Source organism: Colias philodice, chromosome 26 (assembly GCF_061535455.1).
Source record: "Colias philodice isolate Cphi_HAF_F1 chromosome 26, ilColPhil1 Martin Lab GWU primary, whole genome shotgun sequence".
NCBI lineage: Eukaryota > Metazoa > Arthropoda > Insecta > Lepidoptera > Pieridae > Colias > Colias philodice.
The window spans coordinates 2477550-2494592 of record NC_143111.1 but is presented as its reverse complement, the minus strand read 5'-3'; the positions used below and the strand labels follow the sequence as shown (position 1 = coordinate 2494592).

General features: G+C 33.0%; 2 protein-coding genes and 1 long non-coding RNA gene across 8 annotated transcripts in view; 1 reads left to right on the top strand and 2 right to left on the bottom strand.

Annotated features, from left to right (window-relative positions):
• brat (tripartite motif-containing protein brain tumor) overlaps nucleotides 1-17043 on the top strand; it is a 432659-nt gene that overhangs the window by 230550 nt on the left and 185066 nt on the right. The window lies entirely within an intron of this gene.
• LOC149476791 (uncharacterized) overlaps nucleotides 1-17043 on the bottom strand; it is a 465754-nt gene that overhangs the window by 430257 nt on the left and 18454 nt on the right. The gene's annotated exons all lie outside the window — the stretch shown is intronic.
• LOC149476792 (epithelial serine protease-like) lies at nucleotides 10733-15988 on the bottom strand. Its single transcript, XM_089711290.1, has 5 exons — nucleotides 15803-15988; nucleotides 12673-12940; nucleotides 12246-12335; nucleotides 11600-11796; nucleotides 10733-10849 (listed from the first exon to the last, which is right to left on the bottom strand). The coding sequence occupies exons 1-5, from the start codon at nucleotides 15986-15988 to the stop codon at nucleotides 10745-10747; spliced, it is 846 nt and encodes a 281-aa protein (XP_089567416.1). The 3' UTR covers nucleotides 10733-10744.

Genomic DNA, 17043 nt, shown 5'->3' with positions numbered 1-17043 from the left:
TAATCTAGTTAGTGATTTAGTGTATGAAATTGAGGATATATTAAAGGTACGTTTATGCGTAAATTGAATCAATATAAAATGATAGATAGAGATAGATATAAATGCTTAATATATATCATTCTTAGTATTAGGTTTAGTGGGGATAAAATGACTGTTAGTTTTAATTATTAAGTTCATAATGATAAGTTCAAATACGATAAAACTTGCACGTTAATTTTCTTTAAGCGCAACAAAGATGATTGTTATTACATTTGCCTATATATATGTATATTTAATATATGAGACATGCCAATCATATATTTATCAACTTTGGATATGCAAATTGACTTAGACATATACAAACATGTACCTCAAAATAGACAAAAATATAAAAACATCGATAACTCAATCACATCACTAGCTATCACTTAACGGTGAAGTAAACACTGCTCGACAGATGTTCGATGTATAGATTATACTATATAATATACAAAACAAGGGACACTTGGGAATTCAATATGACGCATGGAGTGGATGATTCTATTACATATGTAATAGTGTTGTATCTATGAAATTGTGGGCATTATATCGATTGTATGTAATTAAAAAAATATATTTTGTAATTCAGAAATGGCTCATGGGATATTTTTATAGATATCTACAAAAATATGAATGTATATAGAATTAAATAAGAAATTAAAAATATGTCCTGATTATTTATTACATTAAAATGAATTTCATTAGATATATTCAAAATATTACGCTCTAATACATACATTGTATTATAAAATTTAATAACCAACTACTAACAAAATAATCTTGTAAGTAATTCTGAATTTAGCAATACTCGGTTAATTTAAAAGTTTTATAAAAGCTTCTCTAAAATAAGTCTTAATTTTGTTATTTACAAGTTATTATTGAAAAGTTTTAATTAAAGGCAACTCTATGTATGAAATAATAACATCAGTTATTATTCTCAATGTGTCTAGTATAAAACCGAAACAGTTGCATTAAGTTTAAATTAATATCTCATAAATAGGATTAACATTAATTTTCAATTATTTTATTTTTCGATCGATTTCTAATCTGCATGCCAATACAAAAACAATATTCGATTGGTTATTAATAGATTTTTTTCAGATCAATGATTGCTAAGGCAATGTATTGATGCATTTTTTGGATATGAACTGATATATCATCAACCGTCAAGGAGCAATCAAATTGATGAACTTCCCTTATCCCTACAGTTTTTAACTGTTCGATAATATTCAAATGCACTACCATATTATCACTCTTCTTTTACTTAAGGGGGCGCATAAAGCAAAATAACCAATCTTCTATTAGATGATACGTGTAATATGCAAGACCAAATCTAAAAAATAAAATATATATCAAACTAGATGATATGTTCAACGATTCTGTTTAATCAAAAACATAAAATATTAAAATGTACTCGATAAAAAAAAATCACCAAGTTAGCTCTAATTTTCACACTTTTACGTTTTCTACTTGACATGGTAATACTTATTATGATTTTTTTTTCATAAACAATTATATTAAAACATTTGCAAGATATTTGTCAGAGCATTTTGTGTAATTACTTTTAGTTTTGGTTTTTTTTGCGATAAACCACTTTTGGCGCTCTTTTTTTCTCGAGATAAACGTTTGATTTTGTCACGATATAATTGTTTATGAAAAAAAAATCATAATAAGTATTACCATGTCAAGTAGAAAACGTAAAAGTGTGAAAATTAGAGCTAACTTGGTGATTTTTTTTTATCGAGTACATTTTAATATTTTATGTTTTTGATTAAACAGAATCGTTGAACATATCATCTAGTTTGATATATATTTTATTTTTTAGATTTGGTCTTGCATATTACACGTATCATCTAATAGAAGATTGGTTATTTTGCTTTATGCGCCCCCTTAAAACGTCTAACTCACACCCGAGTTCACTCAACTCGTTCGTCATCAGACAATCCAAATAATCCCATGAAAATGTGCAATATCCCACGAAAAGTTCGTTAATAACGAAAGCTGCAATTTACCAACACATTTCCATTTCAAATGAGGGTATATAATTGGAGGAACGCGACGTGATGAAATAGTTCCGTTTTGAACGTCCCCGGGTATAACCGGATTTCGGTTTTCGTTTATTATTGTTTGGTTTCAGCGGTTTTGTGGAATGTTTTCGTTTTTAGATAATTTGAAGGTTCGAGAAGTTTCTAGAAGGTTCTAGAACACAATGGTTTTAAGCTAAGAAGAACACTAAGGTGACGACGACGACGGTGATATCTCGCGGCTTCACTCGAGTATAAATCTATCTCAGTACCATATTTCATGCAGATTTGTTCAGCTGTTTTGAAAGATTAACAAACATATAATATGTACATATAATTATGAAAACACGTTTCTAATGATTGTATCATTTAAATTCGATAGATATTATCCCTAACGCACCTCTCTGATTTAAAAAGGATCTTAAATATATCTCATTTCTATAGTTTTTTCCTATTCCAAGTGCCCAATTTATTAAAATTAACATAGCTACATTACGAAGCGCGTCTAAAGCGCGGTTATAACAAATTAGTTCATTACCAAAATATTTGTTAAGATTCATTGCGTGTTCGAGTATCTTCGGAATGTAGTAATATATTATTTTATAAAAAACAGAAGAAAAATTAATAGTCCAAGAGCTGACTCATTATTTCTGATAGATACTTCTACTCGCTATCATAATTTCTGTAATATCTTTTCTCTGTGGAAACTATTTTCCGCTTCAGTATTTGCTTTTTGATAAATAGATAATTAATTGCATTCAACATGTTCGTAAAATAAAACATGGTGAATAAATTTATGTTCAAATTTCATTAATTTAGGCATGTGGTTACAAAATGAATTCAAAGCAGACTCTAATTGAGCGAATAAAAAGGGTTTATCTAAAAGGGTGGGGAAGTTCATAAAAAACATAATAAAATTGCAAAAATTATTCATTAACATCGGCTGACTGAAACAATACTAATGGCAAAAACAATTAGAAGACAGAAATATAGACTTGTTTTTCATATTAAAATTAATACATAAATATCATAAGTACAACAATTTATTTTAAAAAATGTAGCAAAAAGACACATAAATTCTCACCAGCTCTTAGACTATTAGCTATGGTCCCGATTATGTTAATACGGGATCGGTATGCAAGGTCACCAGTTCGATGCCTGCTTGATACGAGAATGCTTTTTTGTTTTCCCCTGACTCACTATATTTATACGATTATTAGTAATGGACTATTAAAATAGCTGCCTCGAAATAGTTTTACAAATCATGTTATTTTATATTGAAAAACATCTTGTATAAGAAAAGATGACATATTTATGCACAGATATACTCAAACTCAAACATTTATTTATTCAATTAGACTTTTGAAATGTCATTAGATATTTTTAACATTTACCACCGATTCCGAAAGCAGTGTCTACGGAGAAGACGATTCCGAAAGCAGTGTCTACGAAGCAGTGTCTATGTAACATCATATATACCAAGAGTGACAAATAACATATGTAATGATATTCTTACTTCCACAAAAACTCTATCTATTCTAGACAAAGCTTTAACGTATGAGAAATTTTATTTTAAAAATATTAAGTATTAAAAATATCTGTATTTAATTATATAATTAAAAATATACCAATTAGGAGAAACTGTGAAGAATTAGCTAGCTATAGAAGTTTAGATACCATTAAAAAAAAGTACTAATGTTTTGCTCATAGGCTATCGAATAATAAAAAAAATAGCCAAGATAATTAATCTAAAAATAAACATGTTAATTATTCACAACAAAATTGTGATACAATATCTAATGTTAGTAATCTTTATCGGTCATTAACTCTGTAGATAAGAGCAGTAATTACAAACATAATACTCGTATTTTGATGTACATTACTTCATAGTGTAGAATATTGTAATAATAAATCGTTTTAGTTGTTATGTAGCGTGCAATGTATGTATGTTGATTTTTTTCGTACCATGAATGACTATTTGTTAGATGTTTATTAGGATACTGAACATTATGATTCATTATTTTTCGTTTTAGTCTTATATACTTTAATTAATATTCATAAAATTAATCTATTTTCTCTACTAAAAAGTAAAAACTATCCTTTTCAATACAAGAATCTCTTACATTTAACAAACAAGGAAATAACCACTTTCCCAGGCCAAACAAAGCGCATACAATATATTTTACAAATGAACTGCATAATTACCTATTAAAAAGTACCTTCATATAATAAAACCTTCGATCAACAAAACAAAGAACATTCAAATTTGCGATCCCACCCCACCGTTCGAATTCGAATTGCACAACTCTGTCACCCTGCGTTGCCTATACATATAGACTTATCCCCAGTCTGGCCGTCTAGCCGTCTGGAATAACCCCTAGCTCAACTATCCACCCTTATTACCATGCGATAAAGCCTATTTCCTTCCCACAAGTGTTAGCACTACAACACTTTGTGTTACATAGACTTCTAACCCCATTCAATTATGGGTCCTATATCCTGGAGATAAAGCTAACTTTTCTATGTGCACACGACAAAGGGAGTGTTGCTAAGCAACATATATAGGTATGTTGAGTCATCAGCGCGTTAGGAAATTTTGGGATTTCAGTAAAAGGGTAGCAAGGAGACAATTCGATTTTAACGTCGTATGAACGTAAAAGCTTCTTGGGAAGTGGGTACATAATAAGGATATTTAAGGCGTTGTAAAAACACGTCACATGGGAGAGCAATGATAATACATTTAAAGGGTGTGTTAATAAAGCCATAAAGTACCGTATTCATGCCGATTGTTTCATCTTCATAAATTAAACTGGTACATTTGTTATTTGTTTTACGCTGAGACGCTGACTATTATATGCATTCTTTTTAATAATTTCATGATACATCGTGCAATCAATTTACTACATATTTTAATTTCAAGTTTAGTTTATTTTAAACGATATTTGTTGTTTTATCTTCATTTTCAATTTTCAGTAAATTTAAGTTGACTACAATAAATGATTTTTGCCATAAAGTTTCACCCTCAAAAACAAAAATTGACCCTCATATTTGTCCCATTCAAAGAGTAATTTATTTTCCTTACATCATCGTATCTTTTAGTACACCTTTTATCAAATGTATATCATTCTCTCCTTCACACTTACACATTACATATCTTCTGTCCTTTTCATTTACGATCATAGCGTATAGGTACTTCAATTACCATACAGTAATAATTTTCATACAATTACCTAAGTATGGACATATCCCATGGATATATGACCACTTTATGACTCACTTATATCGATTTTCGTGAATCATATGTGTTTCCCGTATGTTTTGGCGTGTGAAAACTAATAAAATTATTACAGTAGGTTGTCACTTAATTAGTGAAAAGCCTTGACAATTATACCACTTATTATTGTTTAATAGACCATGACTAGAAGAGCTTATATAATTAATTTTTTTAATTAAAAACCCACCATCTGAAAAGTCGAGTTGAGCATTTTTACACGAATCAATTAAAGTCTTTGGAATCTTAGATCTTAGGCCGCGTTTCCATCTGCAAGAAAACTACCGCAAGAAATGTCCGACAGTCTGTCTGACAACAACTTGCAAGTCTACTTGCAGGTGGAAACGCGGAATTAGACTTGCAAGCTGCTGTCAGACAGACATTTCTTGCGGAAGTTTTCTTGCAGATGGACAGGCGGCCTTACCACATTACTATGACACTTAATATAAACGAAAAAAAGTATCACATAAAAAAAGATCTTTTTGAACTTTTTATCTGAATAAAATCGACAGCTTCAGAGGAAATATTATATACAAAAACAATAAAAGAACCTATAAACTTCATACTTCAGTCAATATTAAAACCGCATATGCATCACTATATATTAAAACTAAACCACTAAAACCTACCCAGAAACGAACACAAACAAAAAGCTACCTATCGTAGTACAAACTACAAAGTTATACCACAGTATATTGTAATACTGTGGTTATACTATGTACCTAATAATTCTGTGACCTTGAACCTATTCAAATGTAACAAAAGGGACTGTATTTTTTCGCTTCATATAAAATACGTTCCAATCTACTTATCCAGAGCTTCAGGTTCAACAATTTAGAAATAAAGGCCTTCTCGGATTTGTCTTAGTCCGGTGGGATACGGAATATTGCACGCCTCATAAGCGAAGCGTTGAGGTGGGTACTACTGTCACTTCGCGCAAAACATCTGATTTTTCAAACTTAAAATGTCTTTATGTATCATACATTGCACTTGTAAGATAATACATACACACACATATTAAGAAAAAACACTATTTTTAACGTTCATGATATTTTTGATGTCATTTTTGTTATTTAAACTAGTTAAAAAACAGTTTAAAAAAGTTCTGTCTTGGACGTCCGTGTGTCTGTATGTGCGGATCCTTTTTCTTGTTAACACGATAGCGACCGAAATACTTTACTAATCGAGTCTTTTTTTTCTCTTACGCTTGAGTATGCTCAGGAATAGAACCCTTTCATTTTTCAGGGTCTGATTCGATGTGGTTTAATTGTTATTAAATAAACAAAAATAATAATTAATAAATATTTATTAAAAAAAAATTATGAGGCGTGCACTTTTGGATTTTCCAAATTATTTTTTTATTATTCTATTGGATAAGTTTTCTTGCTTCAGTCAATCTTTAAACGATCTCCAGTTGTGTGACACTGGATAGGCTAATCATTTCTCATTTTGGATTGCTAAAATATCATAAAAGGTTAATTACTTTTTCATATTGTTTGGCAGAACAATAAAAAACCTACCTATTTATATTGTATCTATTGAATTTGATATGTTTGGTTTTATGGCATTCAAATGCTTTATCTATAATATAAAAATGAATCCCAAAATGTGTTGGTAAGCGCATACTTGAGAACGGCTGAACCAATTTCGATAATTCTTTTTTTATTATATTCCTTGAAGTACGAGGATGGTTCTTATGAAGAGAAAACGTAAATATGTACCACGGGCGAAGCCGGGGCGGACCGCTATAAATAATTGTATCTATATTATAAAACCTCAGTTTAGCTCAGTCAGAATGTTATGATACGATTGAAAATAATTTCCATTTTATGGCAATAAATATAATCATTGTTTCATGAAACAAATAACGTAGGTTTAAAATAAATATTCACAAAAACTACTAAGAATAAAAAACAAAACACAAAAGGCAAACTGAACTTGTACGAATTTTACAACCGACGGATATATTTTTTCAAATATAAATTAAAAACGTGCCACAGATGATATATCGCCAATAAATAAAAGTGCATTTTTTGCGTTTGAATCTGTCCAAAATTATTTATGGTATTTTGACATTGAATTCGTGTCACGTAGTAGTTAGAATACATAAATGTCACGTCGCTGGGCGAGTTTTTATTTTTGGCTAAATGAAATTAGTTTTGCCGAAAGTGACGGCTGCACTTTATGTGACGTATATTACGAAGTTACTACAAAAAAAATAATTTACAACGCAATCTGACTTTTTATGACTAATAAATACTAAATTTTGTATTATTTTTTTAATTTAATGTGAAATGCAAATATAAAATCTCCTCTTAGGAGGCCCGCGTCCCAGCAGTGGGGACATAATAATATGTGGACTAATGAGGATGATGAATAGCAAATGCTAAACCAGGAAATATAACATACAGACTCACAGACACAAATATTACCTATTCCTTTAGGCGCGGGTCAAACACAAGCGGCGCGGGCGCGGGCGTGCCATAAGCGCACCTCTTGAATCTGTTTTGCACCACGTCCTTCTTATACATTTTGTATGAAAGAATTTTGGAAAGGCGACGAGGCGGCACGCCACGGTTGCGCCGCGGGCGTACCGCAGGCGTACCGCAGGCGCGCTTCCCCCATCGCATCCAAATAGAGGTCAATTCACGGTCATACACAATCAAAAACAAATCGGGTGGTAGGAGACGGTAGCCTGTCAGTCAAAAATGTGTTCTCTCTGTGTGGAATTATATAGAGCTGCTATTACATACCCTTCTTCGTTTTGTTTTTAAAGGTGAATTGAATTAATCGATGAAATGATTTACACAGGTGATGGCAGTAGGGAAAGTGAAAATGAAGAAGAGCATAATGAAAGTTCCCATGTATTTACAATGTCAGAAATAAAGATAATCCTGATTTTGATTGTGTTTTTTATTTATTTGTAATTGTAATAATATTGTGGAATGATCAGTACTGTAAATACTTTTGAACTGAGATTTTAATGATAAGATTTATATGGTTTAAATGTAAACCTGTGTTTGAAAACCATATTTTATCTATACTAATATTATAAAGAGGAAAGGTTTGTATGTATGTATGTATGTATGTATGTATGTATGTATGTATGTATGTATGTATGTATGTATGTATGGTTTTCACGCATAAACTAGGTACTGGACCGATTTTGATGAAATTTGGCACAGATAATCTTTAGACCCTGAGAAAGAACATAGGCTACCTTTTATTGCGAAATATGTACCACGGGCGAAGCCGGGGCGGACCGCTAGTACAATATAAATTTTGTGTTATTTTAACCTTCTTTTCTTCCATCATTACACCAGTACTACTTTAAAATTACTTTAAAAGTACTATAAAATTTTCCAAGTAAATTCCAACATTTCCAACAAAGATATATTTGCAATCGTGGGGTTATCCTCGCTATTTACTTACAAGGAATTATCAAAACAAAATCGTTACTTTCAAATTAACGTTACTTTCAAATCTCTTTTAGCACAAAAAACATAATTTTACTAAATTATGCATGAAGAAAATGCATTTAACCACTCTATATAAATATCATTTTCGGACGCCAACAGCGCGCCCGATGCACGCCGGCAGCGCGCCCGAGGCGCGCCGGCTGGCGCGCCCGCGGTGCGCCCGATGCGCGCCGCGCCGCTTGTATATGTCCCGCGCCTTAGGTTTCGAATTTCGATTTTACAACAGTTTACAGTTCATATCTGTAAGATTTGCTAGCTTTCCAAATACAAAAAAAGCAAGAAAACAAAATGAGTTTTATGTAAAAAATCAATATACATATTTAAACACCCATACTAACACTTCGAAAGAAATAAAATACATCAAAATTGCACACAGAATTCTGCACTATCGTCAGCATAGTGCAAAATGTCTATAGGTAAGTGACATGTCGTAGGGCGTCGCCCTTGAGGCTCACGAACTTAGGCACAGAAAGGGCCAGACGTAGTTCATACTTTCGTCTGGTTATAATGAGTTTTTGGTTGGATATATCGGAAATATGCTTTATGTTAGATGTTGAAATGATTCTTGTATTCGCACATTACTTAAAATATTTTTAACGACAATTTTGTTCTGTGTGAAAAGCAGTAGTAATAGCATAGACTAATTATATTAGTCCATGGTAATAGTATGTATTTTATTATTGAGTACTTTTAAGTACTCATGATTATACTTCCTGTGACTTTGTTAGGAATTATTTAAAACTTTAGCTTATTTATATTATTTGTTTATTCGTGTAGGTACCTAATATAATATACTAGTGGTCCGCCCCGGCTTCGCCCGTGGTACATATTTCGCAATAAAAGGTGGCCTATGTCCTTTCTCGGGTATCAAAATATCTCCATACCAAATTTCATGCAAATTGGTTCAGTAGTTTAGGCGTGATTGAGTAACTATTACCTTATAAACAGTCGCAGTAAAATGTCCCTTAGACATAAGGTGACACTTTACAAAACGGTGGTCCGTCCTATCCTCACTTATAGTAGTGTAGTTTTCGCGCATTGCGCTCCCAGCTCCATACACAAGCTCCAGACGATTCAGTCGCGGTTCATGAGAACGGCGACTGGAGCGCCCTGGTTCGTGCGTAACGTGGACCTACATAGGGACCTAGAACTCCCCACCATAGCCCAATGGATGAAGCAAGCGTCTAAGCGCTACTTCGACAAGGCTAAAAACCACCCCAACCCATTGGTGACAAAGGCCATCGCATACGTCGCGAATCCCGATCCCACTCGTCGTCGCAGGCGGCCGAGACACGTCTTGGACGACTCCGACGACGACATTACCAAAGCCAACGCACGGCTAGACTCGGCGATTGAAGCCCAACGTCGAACCAACCGCGACACCGCACACACCACAGCAGAAAGCGTACACCGTCTTCGCCGGCGAAGACGAGGTCCCTTGTTCCGCGTTCCCGCGCCCACCCGGGTGAGCGCCCGTCCGATTAGGGCCCTTCTGGCCTCCTCCACTCAAGCGACAGCTCAAGCCGAGGTTCGTGGTCCCCGTCAAGGGGGGACGCCCTTGTGCATGTCGCTACCAGGGTGAACCTTCAGTTCACCCCCGCGTCCGCGTTAAAATGTAGAAGCCCTTCTGGCTAACATTGAGAGACACCACACAAAAAAAAAAAAAAAAAAAAGATTGAGTAACAGACAGACAGACAGAGTTACTTTCGCATTTATAATATTAGTATGGATTTGTGTAAAAAATAATCAAAATCCAATGAATCATTCGAGCTTTATAGGGTTACATAACATACAAACATTTACTTTTTAACGCTTAAAATTTTAAAATAAATAAGTACCTACACGATCATATTAAAAAATATTTTATTTTTTAAAAGTCTACAAGGCGGTATCAAACTGCACATTATCAATGTATTGAAAACTGATAACTTTTAAAGTAGGTAAAAAGTTATTTATAGTTGTCCACGAATCCAGGAATTGAACCAGGTAACTCTTGCAAACACGGATGGAGCACCCACTTGGCAGCCGCGTGAAGAGCCGAATGAAGTGATGCCAATCTGAAAATTATACTCTTGTTAACAAATAAATAATAAATAGGTTATAAAGATCAGTGTGAATTAAAGATAAGAGAGATTAAGATTAGATAATAAGGATTTATGTTGTGAATAATATAATCCATACTAATATTATAAATGCGAAAGTAACTCTGTCTGTCTGTCTGTTACTCAATCACGCCTTAACTACTGAACCAATTTACGTTTTATCCCGGAAATCCTACGGGAACGGGTTTTTCTTTGAAAACGCGGGCGAAGCCGCGGGCGGAAAGCTAGTGATTTATAATTAATGTGTTTAGAATAATAACAATTCATCTTTTGTGTCTTCTCTTCTATTTAAATAAAATTTGCGAAACATTTTGAAACAATTTTTTCAATTGGATCAGTAGTTTCAGCTATTGTTATTAACAAAATGACGTCCGTATAGAAGTTGGGAAGTAATAGACAGAATGGTGATAGGAGATAGTCATAACCCAATCAGCCTGACCATAGCCGTAATGAAGTATTCAATCTTTAATGGTTGTTATTATGGTCTATTTCTTGTGTATTCGTTATTTCATGAATTGATGAACGATTAGGGTTTAAATAAATAAATAAAAAATTGGTTATTTGTCGCTCGTTCCGCACTCTCGCTTGCACTTCAAGCCTTACATGGAACGCCTCAGAGCGAGGTAACGCCGCATGAGTCATGTTTTTTCGTGCGTGCAGCCGGCTCTATCGAATTATAAGACGTTGTCACGTCAATAAACTAACCAGTCGTCGCGCAGTACCACTGCCAATCACCAAGGGACCACCAGAGTCCCCCCCACAGGTGCCCGTGCCCCTCCCTCCATCGGTACATAGAGAGGAATCCACGACGCTATCCCACCCATACGTAGCTCGGCATTCCGCGTTGGATATCACGCGAAGGTTCACTTGGCGGAGGACCGAGCTCTGGGATACTACAGCCGCTGGAAATCATAAAAAGTAGGTTGGTAAACGTATCTTGGAGATCCCGGAATCATTACGTGTGGCAGCATGTCCAGGATTTCTAAGATAACAAGGCACTTAGGTATTTATTTAATTCAAATAGAAACACCATTTGTATAAGTAGGTGTTGTACAATGACCACTTCTATCCTCTTCTACAATCTCATGTCTTATTGCTATGTTCCCTCCATATGTTTGATAGTAATTAATGATAATATTATAAACCATAATGTGCTGCCAAAGCTGTCAAAGACGCTTACAGATTTATAGCTGATTTATTATGGATGTGATGGAATATGTTCATCATGTAACATTAAATGATGTCTTATAATTTAGCAAGCTACGCATAACCAAAACCTTAAATACAACTGCAAATACATCATAAATATCTTTACCGAAAAGTACTTATTAAACAAAAAGTAGGTACTTACTATCGCTTGTTCGTCCAAACCCAACTGCCGTGGGCCATTGATTAGTATACAGTGCACTACCGCTTGCTAATGTTATCGCACCGATTACATCTAAAATAAAACAAACATTAATTATCTAATCAAGAAAATAAAATATATTACTGTTCTTATCAAAGTAATACAGTAAGCTTGACGTCGGGGAAGCCCCTGTCTGTTTTGTTTTAAGATTCGTCTATATAGGAAAGCCAAAATTACATTCTTTTTTTTCAAATAACTTTTAATTCTTCTTTAATTAAGTGAAGCAATTATGTTTAATATACTACCTTTAACTTGGCTCTTTGCTGTTAATAGTTTTATACGAGTAGTACTATATAGCGCACAGCAATCTTTAAATTCGTTAAAAGTTGAAACACAGTTCAAAAAATATGCAATAAAAAGCACAACTTACTCGTATACGCAACATGATTAATCGTGATAACCGCGACATCGTTCCTCAAATTCTCTCTATTATACTGTGGATGCATGACTATCCTACTGGTAACAGACCGTACACCACCGGAGAACAGTCGGACAGACCCTAGGACCACTGTGAACTGTCTGGCAGTGTTCTGACGGCTTCGCCAGCAGTGCGCAGCGGTGACCAGCTTGGTGTTTGAGAGGAGGTTCGCTCCGCATGCCGATTGGCTGTTCGTTGTTAGGAGGATGACCAGACCTGCCTTGAATAAATATTGCTTGAATAAATATGCTTACTATTTCATTTCGGACATTCGAGGTGGTCTGTTGATTTGGAAGTTTTCAACAATGTCCGAAAAAAATGTTGCTAGGAAATAAATTTTATTTGTAGATGTAAAAATTAAAGCTTTAATGGATTGTTAACGTGATTTAATCTATCCATATTCCATATATAATAAATCTGTAGAAGAGTCAATTCTGTACATTGAAAATATTGAAAAAATAAATAGCAGGGGGTGTTACTGGATCGATACCAAACCCAAATATGTGATTAAAAAAATTTTTGTCTGTCTGTCTGTCTGTCTGTCTGTCTGTCTGTCTGTATGTGAAGACATCACGTGAAAACTAACGGTTCGATTTCGATGAAACTTGGTATAATTATACCTTATTATCCTGGGCGTAAAATAGGATACTTTTTATCCTGAAAAAATACGTAGAAAAAAAATTAATCTTAATTTTTCAGTTTTATCCATAGACGTTGTTCTGTAGAACCGCGAACACACGTTGCGTATTATTATAGGCCTAGCCGTATTTGGGTCCAATAGATATTTATAAGATGTCATTGTCAGAGTTACTCAAAATGGAGAAATAAACCACCCACGCCAAGACCGACATCCGCGCGGACGGAGTCGCGGGCGGAAGCTAGTAAAGTATAAATTTATAAATGTAATAAAGTAGTTCAGCATATCCGGTATTTAATTTGAAGACCCCAGTACACTAAATATCGATCGATCAATCGATCATTCAATCAATCGATCAATCGATTATTGATTGATCGATCGATCAATCAATCAATAATCGAGCAATCAATAATCGATCAATCGATCAATCAATAATCGATCAATCAATAATCGATCAATCGATCAATCAATAATCGATCAATCAATAATTTATCAATCGATCGATCGATCATTGATCAATCTATCAATCGATCGATCGATCGATCAATCAATCGATCAATCAATCGATCAATCATTCGATCAATCAATAATAGATCAATCAATAATCGATCAATCAATAATCGATCAATCAATAATCGATCGATCAATTGATCGATCAATCAATCAATCAATAATCGAGCAATCAATAATTGATCAATCGATCAATCGATAAATCGATCGATCAATCAAATCACTCAATCAATAATTTATCAATCGATCGATCGATCAATCTATCAATCTATCAATCGATCAATCTATCAATCGATCAATATATCAATCTATCAATCGATCAATCGATATATCGATCGATCAATCGATCATTCAATCAATCATTCGATCAATCAATCGATCAATCAATAATCTATCAATCGATCAATCAATAATCGATCAATCAATCAATCAATCAATAATCGATCGATCGATCGATCAATCAATCAATCAATCAATCAATCAATCAATCAATCAATCAAACAATCAATCAATCAATCAATCAATCAATCAACAATGTTTGATATTTTTGCGATTAATTGTTTTAAAAATTTAAATATATTTATTGAATAACTACTAGATAATAATATATATAATAGCTTGGAAAACTCTTTTCAATCAGGACATCCTTTATAACAGTTTACAAAATTACAACCTATTCTATGACCTACGGAATATACCCTTTAAAATTTAAAAAAGAAATCGATCCTTATCCGATTATTTCATTATATTATAGAACTTTATAATATTAAAGTAAATATATTGTTTACAATATTAAATAGTGAATGGATATGAATGTCATTTTTGTGTCAATTTCACGCAAAATCTACACAGTCGTTTTGAATAAAATTTGCTATGCAGATTGATTGGAATGAAATAACCATTGGCCGTAAATAGATAACACGTTCCGTTCTAAATTTCTGATACAATGTTTATTTTATAATTATGTAATATTATGCTCATCTATCTATACTTTCTATAATAATATTATAAAGCTGAAGAGTGTGTTTGAACTACTGGTCCGATTTGAAAAAAATAGCCCATTTATCGAGGCTGCTATAGGCAGTAGGCTATATATACATAATACATATATAGCCTAAAGCGCGATGATATTATCATCGCGCTATAAGACCAACAGGAGCGGAGCCACGCGGGTGAAACCACGGGGCGCAGCTTGTCTTTAAATACTCGCGTAAAATTAAACACATGAAAATAATAATTAATTTTCTGATTGATGTGTCAACAAAGTACCCTCTTTATGTATATGTATATGAATTGAATATATTTTTTTTTTATAAAAATATACAGGGTCATATGAATCGATATAGTAGTTATTGATTTAAAATATTACGTTATTTGTCATAGGTTACAATATGTAATCTTGGCTTGTCATGTGTCTTTCTATAAGCGAGGCTATAAAATATTCATTTGTAGTAGGAAATTGTAACGTGTAAGGTCTATGTCATTTCTACGAGATATTTTAATGATACACAATACATCTAAATTGAAATGTTGCTGTTATTTTACTAATATCGTAACTACTATTTTAACTTCAATTTAAGTCCTAATAAGATATTTTAACCTTACTCCTTGTGTTAATATTTAATTTGTTGTGCAAGAACAGCAGCACTGTCAAGCACTGTAGTAATTGTTTTTGATTGAACTTGGTTTTCACATTGAAATTACATCATATAGACTATATACTTATGAATATTTTTAATTCAAATCAACGTTAACTAAAATACAATAAATAAAAATACAATAATCATGCTCACACAGTTATAAAAACTTACCACACATACTTCCCAAAACACAACACACTCACAACTTATTAATTCCTATCAATATATATTTAATAGCAATAGCCATTGAAATAACAATATCTTATAGGTACAATAAATCTGAGCAAAATCTTACCATATAAGGATGGGCTCCCAGCGTCGACGCACTACCTCCTATGATCCTGCCATCAAAATCAATGGATTCTTCCACCTTCCTAATCCTCGCTGCTTCAGGTATACCAACTTCCTCATGATAGTCATGAAAAATTGGCTCCTTACACCATGTAGCTCCTACCAAATATAACAGGATTAAAACTTTCATTTTATTGTATTTTCATGCAAAGAATTTTATGCAAACCTTTATATAGTTTGTGGTAATCTTTGATATCACTTATCATGTGTAATTGGTCGGATTACGAAGCGTTTTTGAAAAATTAGGCACATTTAATTAATGTTATCTATTATCTGTTTTTTAACACAAGCTACTGGGCCGGGGGAGTCCCCGGTCTCAACTAGATAAATTACTGTGAAAATTTATTGACGATTTTCTTTCAAAAAAGTACAATAAAATTGAATTTTATGAAAACCAACACGATCCCGTCTCGTGATCGATTTTTTTCTATTCTTTAAATATGTATAAACTATAAACCTACATGTAATTAACTTATAATTTTTTTATAATATTCTTTCATTAAAACAAAAATCTGAAGTTTCTCTCAGAAAATAACTGAATTTATCTTAAAAATTTAAACAGAATTGACCATTAATTTATTCTAATACGACTGTTTCTAAATAAAAGCTCTTGTTATCTTCTCAAGTGTACAATTTGTTCACAAACTTCACCACTTCAAACCTTAATCGGTCTACTTATCACAAATATTTTAATTAAATTAGTCAAGCAGTTCCGTAGTAACGCGCTTAGATACGATAATCTTCTTGGAATGATGCTCCTGAGAAACGAAGGAGTTCTATTCAATATATAGGTATGTATTAAAGAAATATGCTGAGTGACTCTTTTCCGACTTGAGTCAGAAAAAAATAATATGACATAAAAAATTAATGTAGGTAGTTTAATAAAACTAAAATCACGCTTAAGCTCATGAAGTTAATTTATTGTCACCGATCTTTGATATTAAGTGTACAAGTTTGAATTATCTCCTTAAATTTGTAGCTAGATATAATTATTAAATTACTGAATTTATGTATTAGCGTGTAAAATAGTTATAAGTATGTGTGTACCTGTGATAAAACTGCGGAGCACAGCTAGTGATATAATATAACGCTCGCGCTGTAGTAAATTATTTCGATGCATTTCAAACGGTTTTGGCAGCTTTCGCATTAGAGGTACTCAACAAAACATTGACTTTCTCTATTATG

Bases quoted from the DNA above. Each gene is read 5' to 3' on its own strand.
- LOC149476792 (XM_089711290.1), bottom strand. From the start codon at position 15,988: ATGAAAGTTTTAATCCTGTTATATTTGGTAGGAGCTACATGGTGTAAG. The intron at 11,797-12,245 runs GTAAGTACCTAC...TATGATTTCCAG, and splicing joins GTTTGGACGAACAAGCGATA to CGGCTGTAGTATCCCAGAGC. The intron at 10,850-11,599 runs GTTAGTTTATTG...TATAATTTTCAG, and splicing joins GTGGTACTGCGCGACGACTG to ATTGGCATCACTTCATTCGG.